Below are 13,862 nucleotides of genomic sequence, written 5' to 3' on the forward strand. Positions count from 1 at the left end.
AAATAAAAATTTGAGAAGCTATCTTTGAGCAGCTTTCATGCGTCCAATAATTGAAGACGAATGATCAGCAAGGTTTTGGATAATGAATTATCACCCAATTAAAACAGTCCGTGAAAAAATTGCTTCCCCCATGCTTCTTCTAGCCATCATTCGATTTCAATCATCAATAAGTCGATTCTTTTTTCCCTTTTATTATTTCATAAATGGTCAGTGGCATTCTTTCTATTCAACGTTTGATTTTTGATACATTGAAAACTTTACTTGTTTTTATTTGACATGCAATTAAAATTATATTTTTGTTACATAAGCGACCTTCTTGGGTCGAACTAGGGGTAGGCATACATTTCCAAAAAGGGCCAGATGATTAAAAAGAAACCGAAAGCGCGGGCCGGATACCGTAAACGATGATTTAAAGTTTTCAACGTAGTACTCTTTAGAATGGAGTATTAATTGTAAAATAGTACGTATAGCTTGTTAAATATTACAGTTACAAAAAAGGGGTGAAGGATAAAATATTACAAATTTTTTCGATAAACATTTTAAACATTTTCGTACTCATTTTTGATGAATTTTTATTTTGTTTTCAGCTCGTTCTACAATTTTAATCTATAATTTTGAGAAGAAAACAAACGTGAAAAAAAACATTGAGACATGTTTTTGGTACGAAGTATTAAAATTTGCTTACGGGCCCGGATAATATCAGTTGGCGGGTTTAGATATGGCCCGCAGGCCGGACGTTGCCAACCCCTGGGTTAAAATGTTACAAAAACGAACTTTTAACGAAAAACTAAAAGTTTAAATTAACCCAAAATGATTCTCTCAAAATTGCAACAAAAACTCATAAAATCTACCTACATTCTACCACTCTTTGGCTGATCTACAAAAGTTCCTATCGTTTAAGATATCTGAGAAAAATCTCATACAATCCTTCTATCTTACCTTCCTACCATAAAAGAGTGCTGACTTCAAAAAGACGTTCATCATACATTCCACCGTGAGGGAAGAAATATTTTTATTCCACTTTCCAAAAGCAAAGCAGAGACGCATCCGGAGAAAAACAGAGACGCATCCGGAGCGACCATCTGGGGACTAATTTCTGCTACCGAAATGATATTTTTCATTCCATTTTTCCATACACACAGTCTCCCGCTTTCGTCGTTCCACAGTGCCAACGTGTAAGACTTCTAGCAGTTGCCATATCTCTCGAAATGGAGATGCCCATCGCACGTTGTCTCTCCGGCACAACCGATACGGATCTTTATAACGCTATAAACCGTAACCTTGCGCGGAATGCGAGATGCAAGCGGAAAGCTGAAAGGTGAATAAAATGTTTCGCTCCGAAAGAAATAAAATCGAGTACCGGTGCAACCTTTTCCGCCGTGGAAACGGCGCGGAAACAAACATCCCCGGGTGAATTGTGCCCCGGCAGGATCTCGAAGAACCAGCGATGCATTGCGCAGGATTGCGATGCACATACGTGAAGTCGATTGCTTGCCGAGCGGGGCGGAAAGGGATCCGGATGCCACGCTCCCGTCGTTCCCGGCCCGAAACGGAGCATAAAATAACTGCTGTATAAATAAAATAAAATCTGTGTAAAAATGTAGCCCAAACACAAACAACCAACCGCCGGCCGAGGCACAAGGTGAACGAAAAGGGATGAATCCGGGGCGAGGGCTTCCCTATCAAACGGTAGCAACTTCCGGTTTCCTGATTCCGCCGCTCGATTCAGCATGATTCGGGTGGTTCGCTGCGAAAACACTGCAATTTACTCGCAGCCGATAGAGAAACGGAGGAAAAAATGATCAACACAAACAAACACACTCGAATCGCCGCAGCCGAAAACGAATATAGAACCGGGATGGAAGATGAAGTAAATCGGTTGGTATTTGATTTCGAAAGCCGACTCCTGCGACGTGAACCATGGCATCCAAGGAACGGAACCGCCACGCTCGACCGAGTTACGGCCCCTTTGAGGAACCAGAGCCGTAAGGCAAAGCGTGCGCCATACTGTGGCAAGCGCAGCGGTAACATTTTTTCCCATCATTTCCTCTACCGGTGAGTCGAAGGCCGATTTGGAGCGATTTTCCAAAAATACAATCAATACATTTTATTGAAAACTTATATCTATTTACTTTCATACGTTGTTTTATTCGCTTTCAACCGGGATCGATGCAGGTTTGTGGAGGCGCAGCAGTTCTTAACCGTTAAGTGGGTGAATTTATTCAAATGGATACAAGAAAAAGAGATACAGATTTAAAAGCTTGCGTTCGGCAACGCGTTATGTAAATCACATATCATCATCTATGGAATCGATAGCAGGCTACTAGCAGAACAAATAAACATATTACTGAGCGCATTCCATGAACGAGATGATACAAGAACAAAAACTTCATCGCAAAATTAATCTCAATTCATGCCAGGGAATAAATTACGTTGAGGAACCAAAAATCGAATCCTCTTGAATAAATCGTTCTGAGAATTGAAGCCCCAATTCCCCAAAGTCCAATAACAAACGGAAGCACTGGTTAAGCTGGAGGCTTTTTTCGATTTTTTCGCCAATTGGATTGTAAAATAATGAGAGCGAGATGAAAATCGGATTAAAATTTCGTTCACATGTAAACACGTTTCCACGTTTATCAAAATGTAAAAAATGTATGCAAGTAATTATACGATAACATAAACACAACTATTCACACTTCATTATTATTTCACTCAAAACTCTCAGGTATGCAAACAAACAAGTAAAGTACTAAATACATGCAGAAAACTTTTGCACAAATACCAAGCCCACTCGAGAGATCGCAAGAGCGGTCTGCTTGTTACACCTACTTCAGGTCTTTCACCACCTTGAACAGGCTTACGGTTTTCACACATCCCGATAAACAGCGTAACCTGAACCGGATTCAAGGATTTCCGGAAATCCGATTCCAAAGGGAACAGCTGATGGTTAGCACACTCCTCCAAACTGACCCAAGCATGGCAGAAAACGAAGGTAAGTGAGGTTAGCGAACGAGTTGTAACGCCGTTTCCCATGTTACACCATGTGTTATAGCCGGGAAAATAAGTTTTTCCTTTCGGTCAGGTCCCCCTTTTGAGTGAATATGCTAGCGATTGTAAAAGGGCGATTACCATGTTCAACTTATAGCTGTTGTAATGTTCAACAAATTTGGAACATTAACCGTTGTTGATGAGATGCTTTTTCAGCACCTCCCGCCATCACGTTTATTAGGTCTTTCGAGATAAAATCGTCCTTTTAGCCACCACATTCTATGTGGGTTGTACAATGAAGCTTTCAGATTGATTTCATGATGAAAATTTTCTCTGAAACAATCATCCAGTTATTACGGCATTTCAAATAAATGCTTTTCAAACGATGCCGATGAGTCCTCTGAACTATTTTAATTGCATTCCAAGCCCAACTTGCCTATCCACACAGTAGAAAATAAACTGGAATAAGTTTTTCTAGAATTTGAATGAAGAACTCCTTCCACACAGTCAATAGTTCTGGTACAAAACTGTTTTTATTTGTTTGCGATTGTTTGTTTAGCTATTGCTTTCGACGGGTGATGAAAACCACTCCAACTCCTTTCCTGCTCCCAGCGGAACAACCAAAATGAGAACAACGGATAAGCATCCGCTGGAATGCGTTTAATGTCGCCTTTAAAAACATCCACAGCTCGTCTCCGCAGCTTAACTTGTCACTGCCGCCCAAGATGTCTCCGGCCATAACCTTCGGGGCCGCACTAAGCGAATGGCTATTTGATGGTGTATTGCTTGTAGATGGGCAGATATTTATTTTGCAGCCTCCACCAAACTCCTGCCCTCCTACGATGGTGGGAAGGGCTCTGTCAGTCCCTGTGATGGTTCTAGTTTGAAATGATTTTCAAAATTTCATTTCCATCCACCAAACCAATGACGATTACTACTTTGTTGTGTTCTCTTCTGTTGCTGCTAGCGAATAGCGTCCATTCCGCTGAATGGAATTTCGAGCAGTGGAGCGACATTCGAGAAAAGGAACGCCAAAACTGCCACCAGAATCAGGGTACGGTAAGACGGCACGGCTGAAGCATAAAATGGACCAGCGCGGATCTGTCGCAACGACAGAATCAACCCGTTCGTCTCGTGCCCACCGACCGCTCCCGGTGTCCTTCGGCCCTCCAACGTTCGGGGTCGAATGGCAGCCACGAGCCACTTCGGTGTTATTGCTTTTATTTTATTATCATTTTTATGATTTTTGCTATGTTCTAATGCGCCCCGCATGCGTTCACGACTTGCACGAGCCCCGCAGTCCGCACGCTTCCGTTCGTAGTTCGTAACGATTTAAAAACTGCGGTTGCACAAACTTCACTCCCAAAGACGCGTTTACCGAACCGCGGACATCTTTCAGGCGGGCGAGCGCGAAGTTTCCTCGCCAGCGCCAACCAAATCGAAGCGATAAAATTTAAAAGCTTTTCTTTTCGAACGATTTGCGTTTTACGCGCGAATTTCGAGTGGTGCTAACCCGTGCTGGTTGGCTCTAGCCAATTGGTGGATCCAATCTTGACGAAGCGTACCTCCCGCATACCAAGCAACAAATGTAACGGAGATCATTTGTTTGTAGATCTATAAATGTTTTACTCTTATGTGGTGCGATCTTCCGACGCTTAATGGCGGCTGTTGGGGGTTCAACTTTTGAATCTAAATATCTTCCACTCTGGTGATTTTGGAGTGAAACAAGTGCAACTCTTTCGAACTCGAACGGATCCAATTCTCTTCCTAAATTAACCTGTTCCAGCACCATTTCAATCAGGAAGAGTACTCATGGCTCCTGTCCCAGATATAATTCAACGGCGAAGAAATCCCATCCATGGCGCGGCAAAGAACTGCCTTCCTAAGTGAATCATGTTGCACAATCTTCGCTTGAAACTGCACCCGAGCGGTTTCCGCAATAAACGTCATTAATCGTGGTACATGACATTTTTACCTAACATCTTTTTCTCTTCCCCTTTTCCCTCGCCGGCAACGTCATTTATTTTCACCTAGCGACGCGGTGAAACATTTACTCCCGATGTGTTGATTACTGTTGGCCACGGTGGGAAGCGAGGAGCTTGAAGGGGGGGAAGGGATGAGTGGGTGGGATTAAAAAAAACTTCCTCAAATCCGGTGGCATTTAATTAAAAAGTCATTTCACCAGATGTTTCCGCCAGCGCTCTAATGGACCAGAGCGGCTCCGGTGGAGGCACCAACGTGAGAAAGATATCATCCCTGGTTCGGGGGAAAACCGGGGCTTTCCCAGGCTTTGCTGGCGAGCAGCAGCCGCCGTGCTGAATCAAATTCACGCGATAAACCGGACTCCCGGAGCAAAATCTGCCCGCAACCGCGGCGCGAGATAACGATCGTGCGACGAAAATTTCACTACTTTCGTCACAAAACCCAAGTACGAATGTTTCGGTTTCCTTCTCTATGACAACCGCAAGCAAACACACACACACACACATTACACCGGCTTCCGGCGCGGGTTTGCGGAAATGTTCTTTCCAATCCTTTCCCTACAATCCTCGCCGCTGATGGCTTCAGCTTGATTACAGCTACTTTCGAGAAGTCGACAATTTCCTATCGCCAACTTAGCAACCGCGTCCAGCATCCAAGTACGACGAGTTTCCCGACGACCAGTCGGTGAAATTGTAAATCAGATACGCGCCCCAGATTAAGCGTCAAACCGTCCGTGTGCCGGTGAAAACATCCCGTGCCCAGGCTGGTAATTAATAAATTCATTCGCATAACTCGCCACTAAACAAATTTCCAAACCATTTCCATCCCGTAAACCCCCAGATGGTTCCCCGGTCGCTTGTCAATGCGCGCACAACGCTTTCGTGCAGCTCGCGGCGGAAAGTGGAAGTTTTGCTACGTTCACGACACCGGAGAAGGGGTGGGGGACGGGGGTTTTCCATCCTCCGGGCTGGAAAGTTTGCAGCTTTCGGTGCGTTTCCGGTGCGCAAATGCAAGTTTATTTCGCATTTCAGGGAAACTCGTTTCCCAAAGTACCGGACCGTTCAGCCAGTGCCGGGGCCAGCTGGTGCGTGGAAATTTAGCCTTTCCACCGGTTGTTGCCGGTTTGCTGACCAGTTCGGGGCCCGGTAGGCACGCCTCCCTGCGGGAAAGTCGTTCCGCTCCGACGGAGTTAGATTAAAGTGTTGAAGAAATATTAATTGCTTCCATCTCCGGGCCTGCCACTTAAGGTTTTTGTTTTCCCCGTTTGCATGTTTTATTTAGTTTTACTTTTTTGGCCTACCTTTGCCTTTGGCGTCCTCGGAACAGCCAACAAGAACTGGCTCCCGAAGAAGCACACCCTCCGGTCCGGGTGGAGCAGCATATTTTGAGCATACCTCGCAAAAATGGTGACACAAATAGATACCGAGAGGCGAGCGCGAGACAAATGAAGTGACACACGCTGACAGATACTTGTTTTCTTCATTCGCATGCCATCCCCACTTCGCTATCTCCTGCTCGGTTTTAGGGGAATTTTTGCACGACTCTTTTTATTCACGCAAAAATAAATTTCATCCATTTGCAGCGAAGCGTTTTGGTACATTTTTTCGGAGATGGCGAGAGGGTTGGGGGAGGAGGGGTCGAGGACGCAGGATAATTAAAAAGGAAACGTCTCGGTTGCAACTGGAATCAATTAATAACGTGTCCAGTTCATTTTCAAAGAGACAGACAGTAGCTAACGCGTTTAGCTCGTGATAAACAAACCAAAAGCTCGTTCGCGCTCGGTACAACTTTTCAACAATGTTTTGTCTTAGTTCATTCTGCCCACGAACTTGGGATCCCATTAGTAATGCTTTTTCGACAAAATTTCTTTTCCCCTGTTTCGCTTGCTCTTCTACGTATTTTCAAATGACTTTTACCTTCATGAACTATTCAAACAAAATATATGTTCTTTTCTTTGATCCTAGTATTCTTTTGATACTGTTTAGGATAGATCTTTTGAAGTTTGGTGTGGATGGATTAAATTTTACGTCTTTCCTTAATCGGGGTTTTTGTAATTTCAAGCGCTTTGTTTGCTCCCCAAAACCACTTTTCGAAAGGCGATTTTTGCGAAGCACAAATTAGTTATAATTAACCTAGTCAACTATTTTAAAACAAATCGATTTGTATAGATCAATTTGTTGACGGTAGTAAATCAATCGAGAAACAAATATTATGAAAACTTCTACTTATTTTCGCTGCCTTGTCGAATATGGATGAAAACACGTTGAAAGGAAAGAACACTTTCAATACTTTTTTCCACCAACTTATATTCTTTTTAGAAAATCAAAACCGCAAACACGTCTGAGAAAAACTGTACCCGATGACTACTAGAAATTCGTAGCATTAATTTAAGTCTCGTCATTCTGATCCATTTTATTCCTTCCACCTTAATGAAGAGCCACCATCTTAAACCGACTAGAACCGTTATCTTCGCCTACAATTCAACTCCTTGAGCGTTCATTTACAGCTTAGCTTTGGTGTTTTTGACCAAGTCCCGTAGTTCCCGTCGCAGTATCTTCCCACTGGCAGTCTTTGGTATTTCGCTCACGAACCGCACGCCTCCGTACAGGCGCTTCTGTTCGGACACCTTGCTGGCTACAAAGTCGATAACCTCCCGCTCGGTGAGCTGTTCGCCGTGTTCCTTCACCACGAACGCGAGCGGCAGCTCTCCGGCACGCTCGTCCGGCACTCCGATGACGGCCGCATCGCTGATGCGTGGATGCTCAAGCAAAATCGCTTCCAGCTCGGCCGGCGGCACCTGGAATCCCTTGTACTTGATCAGCTCTTTGATGCGGTCAACGATGAAGAACTCCTGATCGTCGTCGTAGTACGCGATGTCACCAGTGTGCAGCCAACCGTCCTCATCGATCGCACGCTCCCGACCAACGTAGCCCTTCATGATGAGCGATCCCTTGAGGCACAGCTCACCGCGCTGATTCGGTCCGAGTGCCCGTCCCGTCTCCGGATCGATCACCTTCACCCACTGACCCATGCGCACCCTACCGACACTTCCCGCCTTGTTCTCGAACCCATCCTGCATCAGCACACCGAGCGTCGTCTCGCTCATACCGTACCCCTGCCGGATGAAGGCCACACCGAGCCGCTCCCGGACCTGATCCTCGATTTCGCGACTCAGGGGAGCCGCACCGCAGAACAGTGTCATAAGCGAGCTGGTGTCATAGTCATCCACCATCGGGTGCTTCGCCAGGAAGACCATCAGTGGCGGTACGAGCGTCATCAGGTTCACCCGGTAGTGCTCGATGCAGCGAAGGAACAGGACCGGATCGAACCGGGGCATCACCACACACCGACAGTTATTGGTGACCATGTTGAGCAGACCGACACCGGCAACCACGTGGAACAGGGGAGTCACGGCGAGAGCTACCAGTTGGTCTGGCAGATCCAGCATCTTGGCCGACTCCTTGGAGTGTCCGATCGTCGCGATGATGCTCTGATGTGTCAACTCTACACCCTTGGGTAGTCCGGTCGTGCCTGAAGATAGGACTATTAGTGCCACGTGGTTTGCCTTGTCGACCGGATCCGGACGATAGCTGGCTTCAACCTCGAGCGGACTGGCTAGTAGAGTAGCATATGGGATCACCTCCGGGTAGGTTCGGGCCGCCGGATGCTCGCCACAAAGCACCACCTTCACCGATAGCCGCATCGCCCGCAACGCTCCCATCAGCTTCTCCAGTACGTCCGGCGATATGAAGATGACTTTTGGCTTTGCAAGCGCTATCGCGTGCTTCAGTTCCCCTAAAACGTGAAAGTACAGCTAGCCCTTATCGAACGAACTCTTCTGATAATCACACACACACACACACACATCAGCAATGGCTGATTAGCACCCCTTGACATTAACACTTACCCTCGACATAGGCCGGATTGAGCAGTGCCAACGGTGATCCGACGAAAATACTTCCAAACATCGCGATGCAGTACTCGAGGCTGTTCTGGCTGAAGATGGCCACGTTGTCCGTCTGCCCCACGCCTAGTTTGGCCAATCCGCGCGCCAACCGGACTGAATGCTCTAGGATCTGCCCATAGCTGAGCTCCTCCTCGGTAACGGGTTCGATCTGGAAAAGTGTTGCGAAAAACCGTGGAAACGATAGAGAAATGTCGCAAATCAGATAACAAGCATGCCGGGTACCAGTCCAATGTTCGCCGGTCGCAGCCTTAGCTCTTCCACGATGACCTCGCCCAGCGAGCCGAAACGGTCCAGGTCAATCGGGTCCGGACCTCCATATAGCACGTACTGGTCATCCGCCTTCGTGTGCATTCTGCTTTTGGGACAACACTGATGCTAGCTAGGAAAAGGCCGCCACTCGAACGAGGTCTGTACTTTGACCGGCTATGTCGCTGGCTATGGGCCGAAAGCACAACAAAACAACTGACCAAACCGGTTTTGGACCAACGAGCGCGATAAGCGGCGCTACCGTCTTGCGATGTCTTGCGCGAACGATGCGTGACTAGACGGTCGACGCTTTTGCACGACGTGTTTAAAGACGCCTCTCAACTCCCCTTCCAGGTGGACGCTGCGATCGTCGGTGTGTTCGTGAATGCAATGATTAAAACGAGCATACATCGCCATGTTTGCGCCCTAAACTAGATGTTGCGTGGTGTGCGTTCTGGGGCGAGCCGTTGGCAAACCCTTCACGTCAGTGCTCTTCAACCTAGCTTAAATCGTTAAGGTTCCTTTAATACCACTATTAGCCGAGTAGTTATACTGTCACTCGATTTTGGAAACGAGTATCAACTCGCGCTTGACCGATACAAATGTAATCTCAAGCAGAAATCTGTGATACCCCATCTCGTATTGTAAGCGAAATAAACAACCAACCCTGTAAAAAAAATGTAATCTCAAGCAACGTTAATGCAAATCTTTCAACATCTATGAAACTCTGAGCTTCCGACTTAAGCCACATTAAAGAAATTGTACGCTGAATTCATACCTTCAATCAATGAAACTTTTTTACAATTTGTTGCTATCATATAGGAAAAACCAGAATATCGGATAAATGGAACAGAAACAATGAATCACAGTCAAGCATTAAGCAATATTTATTGGATAGAACATTCATTCGCCGATAAGGCGCAAGCGTACAATCAAGCATAAACTTATGCATCAAACACATGAAATCATCCCCCTCATTGGCGTTCCACGTTAATTGACGATCAATGAATATTCTTAAGCTATCATCACAAACATTTATTTCAAACTTGTATCAAATAAATGGAATGCTAAAAACATCTATCGATTTCTCTTTAGCACACGAAACGTTAACAACTCGCAAATGAAAACCAGAATAGATGCAAACCATTGCATGGCGGTAAACCATGCGAATGGCCAGAGGTTTTCCATTTTCACGATGGTTTTGTCAAAAATATCTATGGCTTCGGTCTTCAAACGTCGCATTCTTTGAAAAGCAACGATTACCATCTGTCTCCACCTTTGTTGTAGTCCCGCCTCGAACACTGTTCTCCGAAATTTTGCAAAATGATGTTGGTAGATAGATTTCATTTCGAATTCAAAGACTGCTAACCTTTCGGGAAAAGTCTGCTCCAAGAAGTCAAGCCGTTGTTTTCCATTCGTTGGATCAAAATTCGCAATATCGACGGCCAACAGTTCCAATTCGTAACGGAAGCTTAAAATTGATAACCGGTTCAGCTCCCCGACAATACCAAATTTTAACTGAACACCATCCAAGGGTAGATTAAACGCTTCTAAATCGAATGTTAGATTATTTATAAACAATGGAATGTTCCGCTCCTTTAGATCACGTATGGTGCGAGGATCAGGTTCCGTCGGTCGCTCGATGCCATAGGAAATAACAAACGTTTCGTAGGCACATTTCAACTGAAACAACAGGATGATCATGGCGACAGCGAACAGTTTTTCACATCGTCCTGTGAAGCGTAGGTTCCGTTTCTCAAAACCGAACAACGCAAGAGAGAACAGATTGTTTTGCAACAGATTTGGAACAGCATGATGCCCTAGACATGATAATAGACATAGTGCCAAGAGAGCTATCCACACTCCTGGTGAGAATGGCTTAAGAACCATCGAGCTGATCGATATGGGGGCTCCGCGTGGGGCAAGAATGGCTAATTTTACCATTTCTATTCCATCGACCATTCTGGTAGAATGGTTTGCGTAAAACAACCGGGGCATAAGTATGATTGACCTAACTCTAGGCAAACAGTTTACAAGAGGCTCTGATAAACTGCAAATCAATTTGATCACGTTACACCGAATTCCAAGCCATTCAAAGAACAACTTAAAAAGCATTATATCCTCCCCGGAAACGTTTCCGGACTCAAACGTGTAAACGTTTTCGACGTACACAGCATCCACTTCCGTTGGTCCTAGCGTGAAGAGTCGGTCGTACAGCACTTTTTCCACCGTTGGAAAACCAGCGTGTAAAGTAGGTCTAACCGGGTTATAATCGAAAGTGTAAACTGCGTCTACGTTGTACGCTATCATGATCACATTAAGTATACCATGTGAAAAGAGTGTTTTTGCTACCAGCGGAACCTGCGACAAGTCATTCGCTTTGAATAATATAAGTACTATCGAATGGTATGGTATCGCGAGTAACCACGCCTCCAATATTCTATAAGTTACTATTTCGTCCAAATGTTCCATCACAATCACAACCACCGTTGGCGTCAAATACGTTGGTTCATATTCTGTCGAAAGATCTGCTTGCAGTAGCACCATTTCTTCACCCAGAAACAAGTCTTGAGCAAGTGAATTCTGCACTAATGATGAGGTCGAGGACAAGCTGAACTGCAGAATCCAACAAACTACTGTGCCACGGTAACCTTCATTTACTGCTAAGGTTATATTTCTTACATATTCGGTGACTTGTTTGGTTTTCACGACATCTAATGATTGTCCTTTGGTAACCAATGCCGCTAGCAGAAACAGTTTGATATACACCTCCATCGTCAACCTTCCACCGAACGCGAAAAAACCAGAACTAACGATCAAGTTGAATGAAAATTCTTCATTTGAAGTTACATTTATATGGATATTTTAATTACTGCGCTCATGTAACTGTCAACCGACGCCGGAGTAATCAAGCTAATTGACGTTGGATCGTTACCAAAAGCAATTCATATGATTCACAAACGTTTCATGTTCTAGGATTATTAAATCTGGTAAAACCTTGATGATACATTATTACATTTTGGATTTGTATGCTGGAAATTCTAGGCCTCTGGTGCGGTAGATAGAAAAGGAAAGTCAAAGTTCAAACCCGTCAACGGAACAATAAAATTTGCTTCTATATTTATCTTCGACCTTGTTATTTTTTTATAAAATATGTTTACCTTCTGTACTTTTCAACCAGTTTAACCGACAATACTTCGCTGATATATACAAGAAGCGATATGAACCACTGACTAGTAAAAAAAATTGACACAAGTGGAAATTTTTTACTCGACACGGGCAGTAATTCATTTCAAGGCTATAAACGAAAGTTTATCAACGTTCATGCCTCTACCGAAGACAAAGAAGAAGAGGAGAAGGACCTGTTCTACGGCCGCGTCAGGAAACTCTATGAAAGTTACCAGGTATGACCTTAAAATCATCCTGGGGGACATCAATGCAAAAGTCGGTAGGGGAACCCACAGTCTACACGCGAACAGTAATGAAAATGGTAGTAGTACCTTCTTTTAGTAGTAAAGGTAGCCCCTTTACTCCGAAGGTGAACTGCTGTCCCTGCAAGGAGATAGAGATCTGATCAGCAACCAGCCAGAGGTTCTCTCGTGGTGAGCTCAGTACTTCAATGAATTACCAAATGATCAGTTAAACGAACAGGGTGAGACTCGACCAGCAGATGAAGTCATGCGTCAGCCACCTAGCATTGAAGAAACACGAAAGGCTATCCGTCGCCTCAAGAACAACAAGTTACATGGCAAGTATGGAATAACAGCAAATCTAGAGAACAAAATTCATCGAATGATTCTTCTTCTTCTTGGCGTAACGTCCTTCTTGGTCATGCCTGCCCGTTAAGGGCTTACGAGACTTGTTTCCCTGTTGTACGTGGATAGTCAGTCCTCTCGTAAAGGGGAGGGTCCGGTCTCGATTGGGATTCGATGATTACTGAGATATGAAATAACGAATCGATGCCATGTGACTGGATGCTAGGTATAATTTACCCCATAAACAAAAAGGGAGATACTGCAGGGGTATTACGGTGTTGATTACCGCCTACAAAATATTGTTCCTCGTTCTTCAATAACGACTTCACCCATTCATCATGCTTCAAGTCCTGGAGAAGATGGCAGAGTACCAAGAAAATACTTTCCATCTCTTCATTGACTTAAAAGCCGTATATGATAGCATAGCCAGGGTAAAACTTTACCAAGTCATGAGCTCATTTGGAAACCCGGCTAAATTAGTCAGACTTGTAAGAATAACCATGATCAACGTCAGTTGTCAGGTGAGGGTGGATGGAAAAAAACTCAACTTCCTTTACTACCACCAAGGGACTGCGCCAAGGGGATGGGCCTGCTTGAATACTCTTCAACCTAGCGCTAGAGAGGGCCATCCGAGACTCGGAGGTGGAAACTTCTGAGACCATCTTCTATCAGACAATCCAGATCCCGAAAAAAGCTGATGATATTGATATTATTGGTAGAAGACTCTCCTATGTAGCAGAAGCATACCAAAGGATAGAGCGCGCGGCGAATAACCTCGGGCTGCAGATTAACAAGGAAGAAAACAAGATGATGGTTGCACCATCAGCGGTCCTGCCTACGCGGGGATGACGTACAAGTTGATGACCGCACTTTTGATGTCGTTCAAAATTTCACCTATCTTGGGTCAAAGTTCAGCACCGACA

General features: G+C 44.9%; 2 protein-coding genes across 2 annotated transcripts; both read right to left on the reverse strand.

The window, feature by feature from the left end:
* Positions 1 to 7,284: 7,284 nt before the first annotated feature.
* Positions 7,285 to 9,289, reverse strand: LOC131272648 (luciferin 4-monooxygenase-like). The gene is made up of 3 exons (XM_058274469.1): positions 9,161 to 9,289; positions 8,879 to 9,086; positions 7,285 to 8,766 (listed from the first exon to the last, which is right to left on the reverse strand). The coding sequence occupies exons 1-3, from the start codon at positions 9,287 to 9,289 to the stop codon at positions 7,472 to 7,474; spliced, it is 1,632 nt and encodes a 543-aa protein (XP_058130452.1). The 3' UTR covers positions 7,285 to 7,471.
* Positions 9,290 to 9,794: 505 nt separating this feature from the next.
* LOC131262441 (uncharacterized) lies at positions 9,795 to 11,959 on the reverse strand. Its single transcript, XM_058264447.1, has 2 exons — positions 10,448 to 11,959; positions 9,795 to 9,851 (listed from the first exon to the last, which is right to left on the reverse strand). Exons 1-2 carry the CDS (start codon positions 11,957 to 11,959, stop codon positions 9,795 to 9,797), a joined length of 1,569 nt encoding a protein of 522 aa, XP_058120430.1.
* Positions 11,960 to 13,862: the final 1,903 nt, after the last annotated feature.

The sequence above is a fragment of the Anopheles coustani genome, chromosome 3 (genome assembly GCF_943734705.1).
Source record: "Anopheles coustani chromosome 3, idAnoCousDA_361_x.2, whole genome shotgun sequence".
Classification (NCBI taxonomy): domain Eukaryota; kingdom Metazoa; phylum Arthropoda; class Insecta; order Diptera; family Culicidae; genus Anopheles; species Anopheles coustani.